Source organism: Suricata suricatta, chromosome 13, assembly GCF_006229205.1.
Source record: "Suricata suricatta isolate VVHF042 chromosome 13, meerkat_22Aug2017_6uvM2_HiC, whole genome shotgun sequence".
Taxonomy (NCBI): domain Eukaryota; kingdom Metazoa; phylum Chordata; class Mammalia; order Carnivora; family Herpestidae; genus Suricata; species Suricata suricatta.
Window position 1 is genome coordinate 30,972,674 of NC_043712.1, and position 16,344 is coordinate 30,989,017.

At 41.0% G+C, this 16,344-nt stretch overlaps 1 protein-coding gene and 1 long non-coding RNA gene across 2 annotated transcripts in view; one reads left to right on the top strand and one right to left on the bottom strand.

Moving 5' to 3' along the window:
- The window catches only part of ERP44 (endoplasmic reticulum protein 44), a 95,268-nt gene extending 92,394 nt beyond the window's left edge, over positions 1-2,874 (top strand). Inside the window, 2 exon segments of the mRNA XM_029920847.1 lie at positions 417-519; positions 2,293-2,874. Of these exon segments, the coding sequence (XP_029776707.1) occupies positions 417-519; positions 2,293-2,394 (205 nt within the window). The 3' untranslated portion in view covers positions 2,395-2,874.
- LOC115276746 lies at positions 382-15,683 on the bottom strand. The gene is made up of 4 exons (XR_003902072.1): positions 9,251-15,683; positions 8,004-8,076; positions 3,800-3,928; positions 382-622 (listed from the first exon to the last, which is right to left on the bottom strand). It is a non-coding gene; the product is annotated as an uncharacterized LOC115276746 (long non-coding RNA).
- Between the last annotated feature and the right edge of the window lie 661 nt (positions 15,684-16,344).

The window sequence follows — 16,344 nt, forward strand, 5'->3', positions numbered from 1 at the left end:
ACATAGTTTCAAGTAGTTAGCCCCTAACACTATTTTTCCGTGGAGCCCTGTTCTTTTTAGTGTAATTCTGTAGAACATGAGTTTTAGTTACATAGATTAAGGAAAATATATAAATGCCCAACAATGAGATGTTAAGTTATAGGACAGCATCTGCAGACTCAAATGCATCTGTTAAAATAAGCATAGAAAAATTTCTGTGAAACAGGTACAAGAATTACAAAACAATATATCCACTATTCATTACACTGTTCAAAATGTTTACCACATACCTGGCTTCTGATAGTTATGGTAAAAAATGGTGGGGTTGTAGGTAAAAAAAAACAAAAACAAAAACTTTTAATGTGTAAAGTTGATAAAATAGAGATAAGTCATTTTAACAGTTTAAGCCAAATTTTTTTATTTTACTTTGGTTTTAGAATTCCTGGGAAACTCAAGCAGTTTGTATTTGACTTACATTCTGGAAAATTGCACAGAGAATTTCATCATGGTCCAGACCCAACCGATGTAGCCCCAGGACAGGTAGGACTCTGGTTTCTCAGTGGGAACTCTTCTTCTTTTTCGGTGAGCCTTGAAGAGGAACCATAAAGCTCTTGCACAGGCTTGAGTTTCTGCTCCTGAAAATCTTTATAAAGAAATTTTGAATAGACTGTAGATAATATGTAAAACATATTCCTTTATAAATTAATTTTTTAAATTATGGAACTTCAGAAAAGTTGCAAGAATGGTATAATTTCTTCATAAAGTGATCTCGAGTAAATCCTCTGTGGAGTATGAGTAAAAGGGTTAAATACAGCCGGCTTCAAATATGGAAGTTGGGCAGGGGTGAAGAAATAGTAGGAAGTCTTCCTGGCGGCCAGGAGATGGACCACCATACAGAGAACACGATGATTTGTCGCTGTTCTCACTAAACCATCCGAAGCCCCCTCTCCGATAATACTTGCTCAAAACTTAAGGTTTAATGCAGCTTTTCGTATGAGATTTAAATGCTTCATAGCTATTTACGGAATTTTTATGTTTGCTTTTTATGTGACTTTAGCCTGAAAATTTGACTGTTTCTATGTTTCTGCTTTGTTAAACACCCCTAAAATTACGTTTTGATGCATTGATTTAGATCATGTTTATTACCATGATGATACATAACAAAACACATTATTTCATGTGCCCAGAACTGTACTATTTTACCCAAGGAACCTCCACATAGAAAAATAAAATCTAAGTCCATTTTTCTTAAAGAGTCAAATTAAGTTCAGTGTCAAGAGTTCCCTTTAGGAATCCAATGATATGCTTTTTCCTTGAAGTCCCAGGTCAGACTTTTCTTTGATAATTAAACAACTGTAGGAGCAAACGGTTTGTTGGCAATAACCCAAAGGCAACTATTTTCCTCGGGAAAGTAAGCCTGCTTAATATTTCATCAGATTAGGAAAAGATGTTACTTAGCCATTATTGTATTATCCTGATTTATTTAGTTCAACTTCTCCACTAGACAGTGAACTCATGTTTTAGGGTAATACACGTGTGGCTTAAACCAAACATCTACCTCAGTAAGAATACAAATACAAAATGTATTGGAGAAGGGGAAGGTGACAAAATGAGGTGGGAACTTTGCAGACGCTGCGTTCCCATTAGAACAGGAACGAGCCAGCAGCCACGGCGTGCAGCACGGGGGTCGGGTGCCACACGAGCTGCCGACACATGGACAGCGTGTTCTTGAGGAGCTGAGTGTGGAGGCAGAGGAGGGTCTTAGATATCTAAATTCTTGGAAGCCGCCCTTACAGCTCCACTGTGTATTTTTGTCTACTGTTGGTGCACAAGTACTACAGAAGTTCTTTCAGAATGGAAGTGTTTATTTTCCTCCTTAAGTCAGCTCATTTCTGACATAATTACCCCAGTAATTGCTACATGAAAGCTCTGTCTACAGAGTGGGTGCCTTAAATCCCCTTTGTGGTCATTTGGAGGAGGGAAGGGTTTGGGCCAACTTAGTCACAGCTGTGCGGCCTTTCCAGAATATTCTAGGAAAGCCCCCAGGGGTTTCCTTAGAGTACACCCCAGGAACTGTCAGCTGGTCCACAGTGAAGGGCTGTGTGGCACCCCTGCCCTGGGGAATCTGAGTAAGCGCTTTTGAAATGGGGCAAGCAAGATTTCAAGCTTAACTCTGGTCTTTGACACAGGGTAGTTATCTTTTATTGATTATTAAGCAAATAATTACAAAACAACTACCATTTACCTACTCTTATTAGAAGTCTAACTCCATAAAATATATTGATCTAAAATGTTTTATTCTTTCTCTTGTAGCAAGTCCAAGATGTAGCAAGCAGTCCACCTGAGAGCTCCTTCCAGAAATTAGCACCCAGCGAATATAGGTACACTTTATTGAGGGATCGAGATGAGCTTTAAAAACTTGAAAAACGATTCGCAAGCCTTTCAAACAGCGGCATCAACTTACATGGTGGAAATAGTAAACCTATATTTTCATAATTCTATGTGTATTTTTATTTTGAATAAACTGAAAGAAGTTTTGGGTTTTTAATTTTTTTTCCCTCCCCCTGACTCAAAATGCATTGTCATTTAATATAGCCTCTTTTTAAAAATCTGTTAGGGATAAAAAAAAAAATAAAAATAAAAATCAGAGGCCTATCTTTGCTTTAAATCTGTCCTGTAAAATTTTTATAAATCAAGTGAAAGGTGACATTGCCAGAAACAGACCATGCACTCGCACTGCTAGGTTAGGAAGGACGGAGGGATGTTTCCTGTGTGGTATGTGCTTTTCTTCACATATGATCAGTTCTGTTGGTATTTTCATTATCACATTCCTCAAAGCTAAGAGGGTCTATATTCTGGATATGGGGAGGGGAATAAATTAAAATTTTCACACTGTGTACTGTGTTTTCCTGATTGGTCGGATATTGCTTATGAAAAAATTCCATAGTGGTATTTTTTGGATTCTTAATATGTAACTTAAACATACTATGAAGAGGAGGAGAGCCATAAGCCAGAACATTTGGCAGGAATTGTCCTTACAAATTAAGAAAAAGAAAGTGAAAAGTGTTATTAAATTTCTATGTGTTTGTCTAACAAAATGGCATATGGATGGCATTTAAAACTCTGAATTATACCTAAATCTGAGCTACTAGTGGAGCAGGTTACCAGAGGACTTTTAAGGCTCCTCCTACCATGACACACTAATTCCCAAAGGCAAAAGCCAACAGAGAAATTGTATTTCAATAATTGTAACTTCCTATCTTGTAGAGTCTTGTTCTGGATGTACAGATCAAAAACAAAGACAGTAAGGCACATAGATTTTTTCATGTTTTTCACTGTAAAATTGTTAGAGGACCTACCCCCTCTTGCTTCCCTGGCTTCCCAGCCCCACGGTGTACAGTCAAATGGGCCCTGCGCCAGGCCTCAGTACTGCCGGGGGGACCAGGCCAGAGCGGGAGAGGCCCCTCGGCGTCACATCAGGAAGCCCAATGCCAGAGGACAGTCCGGTTCAAAACTGGCTTTCCTCTGGGCCTGGGTTGGTGCTATAGGCCAAGAGTCATTTTATACTCAATCCCAGTTTGGGGAAAGATTATTTTTAAGCTTAAAAGGCTGACATGTGCCATTATATGTAGTGTGTAATATATGTAACATCTTCCAATTCTTTTAAAATAAAGTGAATATTTATAATGCATATTTAATGATTGTTATTTTAAAAACTCAGCCTAGAATTCTTAGTTATGCATGACTTATCCATCATTTCATTCGGAACAGTAAGTGATGCTAGCAAGGCGGTTAGGCGCATGTTCAGTTAACATCTTACCAGGCTGTTTACTGGAAGAGCAGGACAGAGCTTCCTCAGTGTTGAGTCTGAGTTCTGTTCAGTTCATTGCTTCTGATCAATACCTTTGAAATCAAAGTTGTAGCCTTGAAGTCAGAGGATGGACCAAATCTAAGGCAGTGAGAATGAAAATTCATAAACATTCAACAAGGCAGCACACAACACCCAAAGCAGCATATGCAGTTAACTGGAATAAATTTATAATCCTGTAATTAGCTTTAAAATATTACAAGGAAAATACTCAAATATTGGATTGCAGAGAGCTGACTTGAGAGTAGTTCTTATGAGAAAGGCCTCAACAAACGTTCAATGTGATCAAAGATAACTGAGTGGCTGTTAAAAAAAAATTTGAGGCTGCATTATTTAGCTTTTATGCATATTGGGACTCAAATGTCTCTTGAACGAGTGAGATGTAAAGTCGTGTTGGGTAAGTTTTGTACCCCCCAAGGGCTGAGCATTCATCAGGACTTGGTGGCCAATTTTATTTAAAAAGAGAAGAAAAGAAAAGCTGAAGTGTAAAACGCCAAAATGGATCAGGAAAATAAGTTTTTGCCATAGGGCTAGTCCATGGGGGGTAAGAGGGGCGGCTAAGAAAATGAGAAAGAAGTTGATGAATGGAAGCCAATTGTACAGAGCCTTGAATTCCAAGCTAAGGGGTTTGTACCCTATCTTACGGGCAGCAGAGACGCACTAACAGATTTCAAGCCAGAAAGAAGTATGCTCATACTCAGGTTTGAGGAGGAATACTGTGGCAGCAGGTCTAGACACAATCAAATGGGCCAGCGCAGGAGAGAGAATGGCCTGAACGAAGAGAGCGATGACAGAGATAGGAATAGATGTCATAGACAGCAAACGGGTAGATTCCACAGGGATGTGTCACCAGCTGGATACCCAGAACTTGCAGGAATCTAGAACTCACAATTTACCCATCTTCCCTCTGAGCCCTGCGTCAGCGGGTATTGCAGGTGGAGGTCGTCTGATTTATCCAATTGGCTTTGGGCCTCAGGCTCCTCAGCTGGGGAGGTGGGGGAGGGATTCGAGACTAAAGAACAGTTGAGCCGCAAAACCAAACTAGAAGCAGTCCCTTCTGCTGGTCAACCTGCTACCTTTGCAAGTTTTTCTAAAATCGGTCAAGTCTAGTGGTGAGGGGGAACATAAAAGGATGAAAACTTCCTTTAGAGGAAATTCTGAACATTTTCTAAATAGTTAAATGAACGTAGAGAGAAAGGTAGAATAGGCATCTAAGCATCCCTAGAGCGCCATAATGAAGTTGTCAAAGGTCACATACAGAAGAAGGAAAAACTGGCATGATAAAGACCAAAAAGAGTGAAACACAAAAGTGTTTTGAAATATTGAATCTCAGAATGGGCTTAAATTTGCAGAAAGTGCTAACGTTGCCCAGAAGAAATAAAAAACAAACAAAAAAACAAAACCTGGGGGTAAAAAGAATAGAGGAGTGTAATGAATGGATTAACAATTAAGAAAAGCAGAATAACTCACTTTTTATTTTTTCTCTGACAAAGAGATACAGTCTTGCGGGGCCAAAATAAAATGATACAAAAACAGCAAAAATGAGAAGTAAAAGCAGGCCTGCCACCTTAAACGATGTCAGGCTCTTAAGACCAAACTTCAGTGTCCCGAAGAGCTGCTGAAGTTACAAGTGCTTTCTTTTAGCAACTATTGAAAAATGTTGAGAAATCACGCAGCACGTCTGGTGACAGAAGACTGGGAACGCACAAACGGCATTCCAGTTTTCAAAATCATTAGAGTCAAATGGCTTTAGCTATTTTTCTAATAAAACCTCTCACGAACCAAACTGAAATGTTTTAGTAGTCTATATTTGGGGGTAAGGTTCAAATAGGTGGTAAGAAGAAAACAGTGATCGATTTTTAAGCCCAATATTTAAAGACCCTGAAGACAGTAAGTTGTTTCAGGACTTAAATTGTTTTATGCTGATTACAACCGTTTTCTGTGTTCATTAAAACAAGCTGGATAGGACCTCTGCTTGGCAACTGTTTTTTAGCTGTGTGTGAATTTTTGTATGTATTTCCAAGTAATAAAGCTATATTTATAAAATATTTGACTTCTAATTCACTTTGTCATAAATACTATAGTGTGAACATTTTACTGAATCCAGATGACCAGTAACAAGCTTTTCCAGTTTTAATGCTAGATTTTAGATTCCTTAATTGTACTTGAATCAGAATGGGAAGCTACATGAATCCATATGTTGACAGCTCAAGCCCGGGCCTTCAGTTGAAGTGTCAGCGCTCCCTCCTACAGAGCACACTGGGGAGGACTGGCCGGCCCTAAGGCTTGGGAGGAAGAGGAGGAAAAGCACAGCTTACAGAATGCTTTTTTAAAAGGCCTCCTTCCCTCTTCCTCCCCCTACCTTGCCTGATAAATTCTTTCTACCCGCCCTCCAATGCCCAGGACATTGGGCATCACTCCCTGTGTGTTCCTGTACTCTAGAATACCCCATCTAGCACCCAGTTTGAAGTACGTGTATCCCTTTGTCTTATCACCATGTGGACCCCATGCAGGCGGGAACTCTTTGTATTCCCAGCAACCTGGAGCACTGTAAGACCAGTAATTCTATGATGGGGGGAAAAAAGGGCAAATTCCATAATAAATAAATGAACAAAGCACAAGAAAACATCATCCTAACTAGAATGGACTCTGCTCCAAGAGAATAGAGGCTGTCCTTATTCTCTGCTGATTCTCAGTTAATATCTTACTGTAATAGCAAAGCATTGCTAGGGATTGCTAGCCTATTGTTTCCCAGGTCTCGGCCACTTGGTAAAAGATCATGTACTTGCCTCTCTCTTCCTGGGATGGATGACAGGAAGCTGCATGGCCACTCTCGATGCCGTGTGTAAACTTGCACATGACATAGGGAGATCAGATCGATCTTGGAAGCCTGGCACTGTGACTGTTTTCTTGCCCTAACGGCTGCCCAAGAGAGCATCCTTGTCTGTCACACACAGAGGGAAACAGAGTAGGGCATTTATTCTGACTTATAAATTCTTCCTTTCTTCATAATGAGCATGACCTTCTGATTTACCACACTGCTTAACAGTCTATTTCAGAATTTTTCTAGATTATAAAGTAAATTACCTGGTCTATGGATTCTGAAATAGAACTTTACTCATTAAATTTTAGACTTTTGCATAAGTTCAGTGTTCTGGCGCCTTTTCTATTTTCTGGTTCCCCCAGAAAGATTAGTATTTTATAATTACATCCACATGTTCCCAGTAACCTTAGGAGGATGTTTTCAAAAATCTAAGCCTAGAAACAAATTTTTTAAAACACAGATTCTGGGGTGCCTCGTTGGCTCAGTTGGTTGAGCATCCAACTTCGGCTCAGGTCATGATCTCAGTACATGGGTTCAAGCCCCGCATCAGGCTCTGTGCTGACAGCTCAGAGCCTGGAGCCTGCTTCAGATTCTGTCTCCCTCTTTCTCTGCCCCTCCCCTGCTCATGAGCTGTCTCTGCCTCTCAAAAATAATATTAAAAAAAATAAAAATACAGATTCTTTTTTGAGGGGGAGGGAGGGAACAACTCTGCACTTTGTTTCATTGCTTTCATAAATAGGGTGACCATGAAAGTTTATCATCCAAACCAGGACATGTGAGAGTGAAAGGAAGGACTAGTAATAATTAAACCAAGACAACCGGATGCAAATCAAGACCGTCCCAGACAAACTGGGATGCATCATCACCCTATCATGTTTGGGTATCATTCTTATCAGAGATGGAAAAGATTTATTCCCAGCCAGTCACTTGTCATCATTACGCCATATTCTTTTCTTTCTTTTTAATGTTTATTTTTGAGAGCAAGACAAAGAGACAGAGAGAGTGCAAGCAGGGGAGGGGCAAAAAGAGAGGGAAGAGACACAGAGGCAGGCTCCAGGCTCTGAGTTGTCAGCACAGAGCCCAACACAGGGCTCGAACTCAGGGGGCCGTGAGATCATGCCCTGAGCCAAAGGCTGAGCTCCCCAGATGCCCACACCTCATTCCTTTTTTAGAAGGTCCTTTTAAGAATTCCTGGTATTTCCATCAAGTTCCCACTCATTTTAGGTGTCTAACACCATTCTTACAGGTCCATGATACTTTTCTTCATTCATGTGCTGTTCCTTCAAACTTTAGTAAAAAATAATAAAACTTACATTAATACTTGTCACTTACATTTGTGCAATTACTATGAGCCAAGGTCCATTACAGGCACTTAACATGTATTATTTTAATCTTCATGACCACCCTGTAGGATAGGCAATGGGAAGAATCAATAGGGAAGGGGAGAATCAAGGAAGTCCCAAGTTGATGACCTTCATTTTAACCCAAATAACAGGCAACTATCTGTTATGAACAATAAAACCTAGAGAGGAAAGAAAGGGAACTAATTAAAGTCCATAGAGAATTAGTAAGTGCCACACACTTTATTCCTTTTCTTCCCTATCAACTCACTGAGAGGCTGTTTGGTGGGAAAAGTACAAGAACTTGGGTATTAGAGACCTTGGCCAAAATCCTGCCATATGCCTACCTCTGAACTTCAATTCTGCCCTTTCTGAATTCCAACCTCTGTTTGCTTAACTGAGCAATTAAACTCTTGATTCTACTTTGTCTCAATTCTAGACCATCAGATTATAAATCCTTCTTGAGTGCCTACTATTGCCGGAGTCCAGCTCCAGCAGGTCCAGGGCTCCCTGAAGGATGAACAGTGTCGGCGAAAGAGAGTGAGAGACCCTTGGCTTCTTTCTTCAGGCAGGCGAGTCAGCTCTATTTACTGAAAAATGTGTGGGGTACAAAACAAGTGGCAATTGCCTTAGACCATCATTTCTGATAACAAAGTCTTCGGTATGTAAAAATTTCCCAGGACATAGATAGGTGGAAGACTCATGCATAACCTTTATCCATAGGTGACTAGATGCTTATCACATGGGGAAAGAAGGGATCTTTAGCATTCAAATACAAGGCAAGTTTTTAGCAGAGCAAAGGCAAGGTTAGGTCTTTGTGAGCAGGGGTCAATAGCCTGTTTTCCAGGGGAAGGAAAACAGGTTTTCTCAGGAAATGTAACATTTGCTCCTATAATCACAAAAGAAGAGACTCCTCTAACAAGTTTTTTCAGAAGGTACAATTCATATATTTTTAGCATAAGAAGGCAAGTCACTCCTGCTATCAGTCAGGTACCTTGGGGGTCGGGGCTCAAGCAGAAATTGAGTGGGGGTTGAGTGGGTGTAGACACAGGTCACTGCCTGACGGTGGGAGGCCTTGCAAACCGGCCTTACTTCAGAAATGACTCCCCGCACACTATCCTGACCCCATCTATCCTATGGTAAGAACAAAAACCCAACTTTTCTACACCATTTCTTCAGTGATTCAGGTCCTATATCCTACGTCATGACTTTTAATTGGAAAAATAGAAATATCTTTACCTCCAAATTATGAAATTTTCACTTCATGGCTCCCAAGTGCTGGAGGTATTTTCCAGATTTCTTCTGTTGCACCACTCATTCCTAGGTTAATATACAAAAGTGAGTATTGAGCAAAGGTTTGAAAGGTCTTAGAGGCTTTTTCACATTTCCATACAGATCCCTGAAAGATGGAGCAACACATACGCTATGACCACATCATTGATCATCTGGAAGTCACTACTTGGGGAAGAGGGTATCATTTCTTCCCCCTTCTCATCACTGTAATTTATGCCATGAAATTCTCCAAGAAGGAGGTGATAAGCCCTGAAAGCAGCTTACAGTCTAGTCGGGGAGACCATATGACCAAGAACAATAGAAGTTTATAGCCGTGAAGTTGTAGAACATCGCAGAATTAGCCACAAGTGAAAATGGGAGCCAGTGAGCTGCAGTGGCCAAGAAATACTCCTATAGAGATGGAAAACTGGACCATGAAAGTCTTGGACAGTAAAAGGAAAATTTCATGAGTATTTCTCAGTGGGTTTTCAATAAATATTTACGGAATGAAGAGCAGGACAGGAAGAAAGCAGGCATTCAATACGAAGCAGAGGCCCTCACAGCAGGGAGGCAAGAAAACACAAATCACTTCTTGCATGTGGGAAAGGAAAGCAAATACGCCAGATACTGAGAAGCCTGGCAAAGGTGAGGTTTATTACCAACTTCCCTGGCCAGGAAGGCAAAACGAGGAACTCTGAGGGTTGTTAACAGTCTTAATCTGATACAAGGCAATCCACTGATTCCTTTAAACAAAGAATTATTAAGTTCAAAACATGTAATACCACTCTCCCTGTATGTCCATCCTACCAGCTTCATCGCTTGCAACATAGAATTCCTTGGTTTTCTGCAAGCAGCCTCTGCTCTTTCATGTTTCCAGGCCAGTGTACATGCAGCTCCCCTGCCACCTCAAAGGCCACGACTCTGTGTTCAGTCAGGCATATCCTTCCTGCACGTACTGCTCAGGTAACACGTGCCTCACCAAGCCTTTCCCTTTTCCAGGCAGAGCAAATCATTTCGTCTTTGTTCGTTTAAGGTACTTACCATGTGTTGCTGTGACTTACTCGCTTTACGTATCTGAATTCATTTATTAGCCGGAATGGTTTACAAGGGTCGATTCTATAGGTCTAATATTTCTCTATATATGGCCCTGGCACTCAACACACAACAGGCATTCAGTTCAATGTTTGTTGAATGAATTTTATTGCATGTTTCCTTATACAAGCACCACTCAACATAATGAATTCAGTAAGCTTTACAGAATTTGTAGAAATTCTCACCATTGGGGCTTTTCTTGTGCTGACCCTTGCTAACATTAAGAGTTTAACAATAAAATGGAAAATATCTTTAGGGGATTTAATCAATAAAACCCAGGTAAACATCTTTTTAATGATTAACCATAATACAAGAACATCTCAAGTACTTGAGCAATGTAAGAATAACATGTACTCTTGAGTTGTTTTTCTCAAATATGTATTAGTCAAGTTTCCCAAAGGAGCTCGACAATGGTCCCTTCAAGCCTGGAGTATCGATGCTGCTGAAGAAAAGTCCCCATGCTTTGGCTATCAGACAGGCTACAGGACTGACATTGTCTTGGAGGTTAAGAAACTGAATGTCATTTCTGCTGCGGGGACAAAAAGGTTTTCCTTAAGAAACAACTTTTAGGCTGACTCGTGCTGTAAAATGTAGTATTACAGAAATTACTTCCGTCTGGACAAATGTAAAGAGTTTATTACCAGTTTGTAACTTCACAGAAAAACCTTAAAATCGTTTTTGCGGAATGCCTGAATCTCAGGGGCATTGTTAGATGGGGAGCAGTTGAGTTTGAAGAGAGAAAGCTGGGGCTAGAATACGGCAAGCTGTGAAGGCCGCCCTAAGGGATCTGAGCTTTATCAAGTGCTCAGTGGGAGCCACTGACAGGATTCCAGCAGAAAAATGGAAGAGGGACCTGGTTCTCAGTCTTGTGGCAGTGATGTGAGGAATGGCTTAGCGCTGGGGAAAATGAGGTAGGGGGTGCATGGTAATACAGTTTTTTACTAGAGTGATGACCATGAATATATTTAGAAATAGATGCAAACTAATACTCAAAGTAGAACTGACAAGACCCAGTAAGTGGCTAAATATAAAGAATGGAGAGTGTCAAGTCGCTAACTACTAAGGTTTACGGTTGGCGAATCCCTGGCTGGAGCAGGACAAGGCAGCCACCCCTGAGAAAAAACTTACTATGGCAGAGATAAAGCCAAAACTAGCCTCTGATGTCCTGATTTCCCATCCAATTTTCTTTCCACTGTCGCTATTGCCTGATTTGGAATGTTAAAGCTGGTCTGAAAGACCACAAGGCTCAGCATGCAACTTAATATGCCATCAAAGCCTCAGTTAAACTACCTTGAGAATTTTTTTCTTAGACCTTGGTTATAATTCTAGCTGTGGTGCTAATTAGCTTTGACCTTGGGCACATCATGCCTCTGACACCTTTTCACACTTTTATTCTATTTCTTTTGTTAAATTCATACAGATATATTTATTGTCTCCAAAAATAAATATTTTCTTTTAGGGTGGCAATGTTGATAATATATGGACCTTTTGCCAGATTGTTTATAGTACTCAAGAAGTTTCTCTGTAAAATGGTGTCAAATTAATGAATATAAAAATTGAGAACCACTTGCTAGAAATAAAATGAAGGATTAAAAACACAAATAGAACGTCGACTGTTTACATTATTTTAGGCTACCAGGTAAGCTTTCTTACCTTTTATGAGTCGTCTACTTACGAACATTGTCTAATACTCGTAAGTACCTGAGAGCCAAGGCCACACTGCACTTGATTACAAGAGAAGAACATGTCCACTTCAAAGGAGAGCATTTTTTCCCAGGCTTTTCACCGTTCTTCCTCCCAGATTTCAAGTGGCAGCAATGAAGGGCAAAGGGGACCCTGAGAAAGATCTTTCAGTTTTAAGTTAACACAAAGCATGGCTTGGTTTGGTTTCTGTTCTTCACCGGAGGAAAATGTACACGATTTATGTATAGTGCAGGCTTCCTCAGCTTGCTGTGATTGATATTACCAGTATTCAGTCCTTACTCCTGTGCAAACCACGTAGGACACTCACAGGCGGGCAGCCCACAGAGAAAGGTTTTTGGACTCACAGGGTTCTCCCTTTGCAGCATTCAACCTCAGTATGAACTAAAGGTTCTTGCTCTGGGAATTCTGGCCAGCATACCCCCTTTTCTGGGCATGCTCAGGCTACTGGCTCCAGAAGAGGGCAGCAGGAGAGCTAAGCCAGCAAAAGAAAAGCAAAACTGAGTCTGGGAGAGAGGAAAGGTCGTAAGGACGAGGGCGTGCAATTTGTGACTGACAAACACCGAGGCGGCTTTCCTATGTGGTTTACAGAGTCTCTGGAGACAGTTCTAAAAGAAAAGTTTCAAAAATGTTCTAAGTAATACTAGCGTCACTACAATAAGTGCATGGCCTCCCAAGGGTACCATTTTAAAGAAGAGTAATCATTTGATTCTGTGTGTTATGACAGATTTTGCTGTAAGCTAATTTTTAATATAAAAAAGCACTGCTTAAGAAATGGCTATAATCCATGGAATACCAGAAAATTTGTAGGATGTGCAGGTGGGATGAAAACATTTTTAATTTTATAGTCTAAGGACCAAATTCAGCACTGGGCACTTCTGTATCAGCCACTATTAAAAACTCTGAAGCTGTGGGACACCTTGTGACAAAAGATCTAAAAAAGAAAAACAAACAAACAAACACTGCAAAAGAATGGCATGTGTAACTTCACAGCAAGCCTGCCCCCGAGAGCGTGCCGGGTTTGGGCGAGGCAGGACGAAGGCCCCACCTCAAGTTTACACCCAGAAGTAGCGCTAGTGAGAGAGGAACAGAGGTGTCTGTAGTCAAGAGACCTAGTGACCATCCTGGCTTCAACTTTTTACAACTGAATAAATTTAACTTCTCTGAGGCTCAGTTTCCTTACCTGTAAAATGCCTAGAAAACAAAAGATATTCAATAAATATCAGTTCCTCCATTAGGGTGTTTTCTTCTTTTCAAACTAAGGGCTGCAACCAATTGGTAGATTATGAAATCAATCTGGTAGGTCACAACCAGCATATTTTAAAGACTGAAACGAGGGGGAGGGGGAAGGGGGATGGGCGTGGAGGAGGCACCTGTTGGGACGAGCACTGGGTGTTACATGGAAACCAACTCGACAATAAACTATAAAAAAAATGACATAAAAACTGAAACAATAAAAAGCACCAGAGTACCCTTCACATAATGTTCCATTATGAATATGCTGAATTTTGCTATAAATGCATTTTTTTTTTTTTGTCATGAGTTACAACCAAAATTTTCAGTCTCTGCTCTACAGAGAAATTCTCAGATTATTGTATCACAAAGGTCTTCAGGAAAAAAAAGCCTTTAGGAACACTGCCTTTATCCAAATGAGCCTCAGTACACGCCCTCCCCTCCATTGTGTACTTTTCACCCGTGACTTCTTTATTTTATAACTGGAAGCTGGTACCTCTGTAAATTTTAGGAACTTAATCAAAGTGCCCGTATCTTCTAATGTGACCTAGTAAAAATAAGACATGAGTCACAAAGATGAATTTAATCTGATACTGTAGGGCATTAAATTCCACTTAAGATGGGTTTCTGTGTCATACTAATTGATACCTCTAAACACTTTATAGGAATATCATTTATAGTTGATGAAACACTTCAAGTAATTTCTACAAAAAGTTAGCTATTAAGTTCTGTTATGGGAAAATCGGATACAATTTCTAAATAATCTGAAATTATAAAACTTTCTAAAAAGGGCTGTGACTTGCCTGAGCATGAAGACTGCTAGGGTAATATCCCGATCCTGACGAGCGGGAACAACCAAAAGCCCCTCCGGGCACGTGCAGGGGGAGTATGACGGAGAGACCCCCCCGGAGATGTGAGCTTCAGCATGGGCCTCCTCCCTTCTCCAGCTCCAGTGTAAAACCAGTCCCTGGTGCTGCTGAGAGGGTGGGCTTACAACGCACAGCCAAGGGGGCTGGCAGAGTGGGAGCACTAGGCCGAGATGAAGACTGGGCTGTGCTGGAGGGCAGAATACTAGAAATCACAGAATTCAATGATATAGCTCAGTCGTGATGGAACTATACCTTACGTTTATAATTTTAGCTGGCCAGATTGGCCATGATTATTAGAATTACCTGTGGGACTGAAGTTTAGCAATCTTGTTTTAAACAAGGACCCTGGGGGATTCTGAGCCTCATTCTGCTTTGAATGCCTTGTGTTAAAGGGACAGCAAGGATCAGAAAATATTTTAAAAGGTGGAGTTCCAAATAATTATCCCAACCTTACAGGAATCCAATACCAAATACTGGATCAGAATCCAACACTTACTCAAAGCACTTCCTTCTTGGCATTACACTAAAGATACAAGTCAGCAGGTAGCAATACTTGATTATTTTCCAGTTACTGAATGACAGTAAGAAACGGTGCTTTCTCTTCATTAGAATTCATTGGTGAGTGGGATGTAAACTGATGAATCACTAATTCTACTCCTGAAACCATCATTACACTATATATTAACTAACTTGCATTTAAATAAAAGGGGGAAAATAATTCATTGGTGAGAGTAAAAAAAAAAGTGGGAGAAAGGTCTGTTTAGATTAGACACAGAAGTAAAAGACAGCAATCAATAAAAAGTATCAAGAGTAAACTCAACAAGAGAGAAGCGATAAACCATTCAACCACTGGAGGAACCCGGCTCCTGAGCTGACACACTTGGTGGTGCAGGTGCCCATTCCTCTGCCCTCAGAAAACAGTAAAGGTTAAGGCAAGAGGTGGTTCCCTCCTATTTCAGATGAGTTGGGGGCACAGACTGAGGCTAGCCATGGTTTACAATTCTTCTCTCCCAAATTTAAAATCTTTTTGCTATATGCTAAGACAGACACTGGGCCGGGCCAGGCCACGCTTGCTCAGCTGGGATTAGCACCGCAAATCCTTCATGAGGACTGAGCCTTGGCACCAGGCTTTGCCTCTCATCTTGAATGTGAGAAACAGCAGGCGAGAACACCATTCTTGGGAAGGAAGAGCAGCTGTGGAACGTAAAGGAAAGCACAGGAGGCAGCAAAGCCTGGGGGAGAGGATGGTAGTAACAGAAGTGAGGTAGAAAGCTAGCTCTTCACTCCTCCAAGGGCCTGCTGGGAAGACTTAGGGTCAGAGATTCCCTGTTGGCAGGTGCATCAGTCTCCTGAAATTGTAAGATGTCCCCAAGAAATGGTCTCATTCCCCCTACCCTCTGCTTACTTTTTACCTCAAACTCTAACAATATTGGAAATATTTGGAGGGGCGCCTGGGTGGCTCAGCTGGTTAAGCCTCCGACTTCGGCTCAGGTCATGATCTCACACTCATGGGTTCGAGAGCCGTGTCGGGCTCTGTGCTAACAGCTCAGAGCTGGGAGCCTGCTTCAGATTCAATGTCTCCCTCTCTCTCTGCCCCTCCCCACTCATGTTGTGTCTTTCTGTCTCAAAAATAAATAATAATAATTTTTAAAAATGAAGTATTTGGAGATTTCTCTTCCTTTCTTTTCTCTCTCTTTAACCTAGAGGTTATAGGAAAGAATGATGGAAGGAAAACAGAGACAGGAGACAGTACAAGAAAGCAGATTATGAGAAAAGTCCTCATTCACATGGGTAGAATTCACCCCATAAGTCATAGAACCTTTCAAAATTACAAGGAGCAGGGGGCACCTGGGTGGCTCAGTCGATTAAGCGTCCGACTTCAGCTCAGGTCATGATCTCATGGTTCCTGAGTTTGAGCCCCCATGTCAGGCTCTGTGCTGACAGCTAGAGCCCGAAGCCTGTTTTGTATTCTGTATTTCCATCTCTCTCTGCCCCTCCCCTGCTCGCACTCTATCTCTGTCTTTCTCAAAAATAAAAAAACAAACATTAAAAAAAAAACTAGCCTTTAAAAAAAAATTATGAGGGAGGGAAAGCAGAGGGCACTGGTGTTTGAGGGGTTTCAAGAGACAGGCTGACCAAGCGAGCAGAGTGGCTGGTTTATAGTCT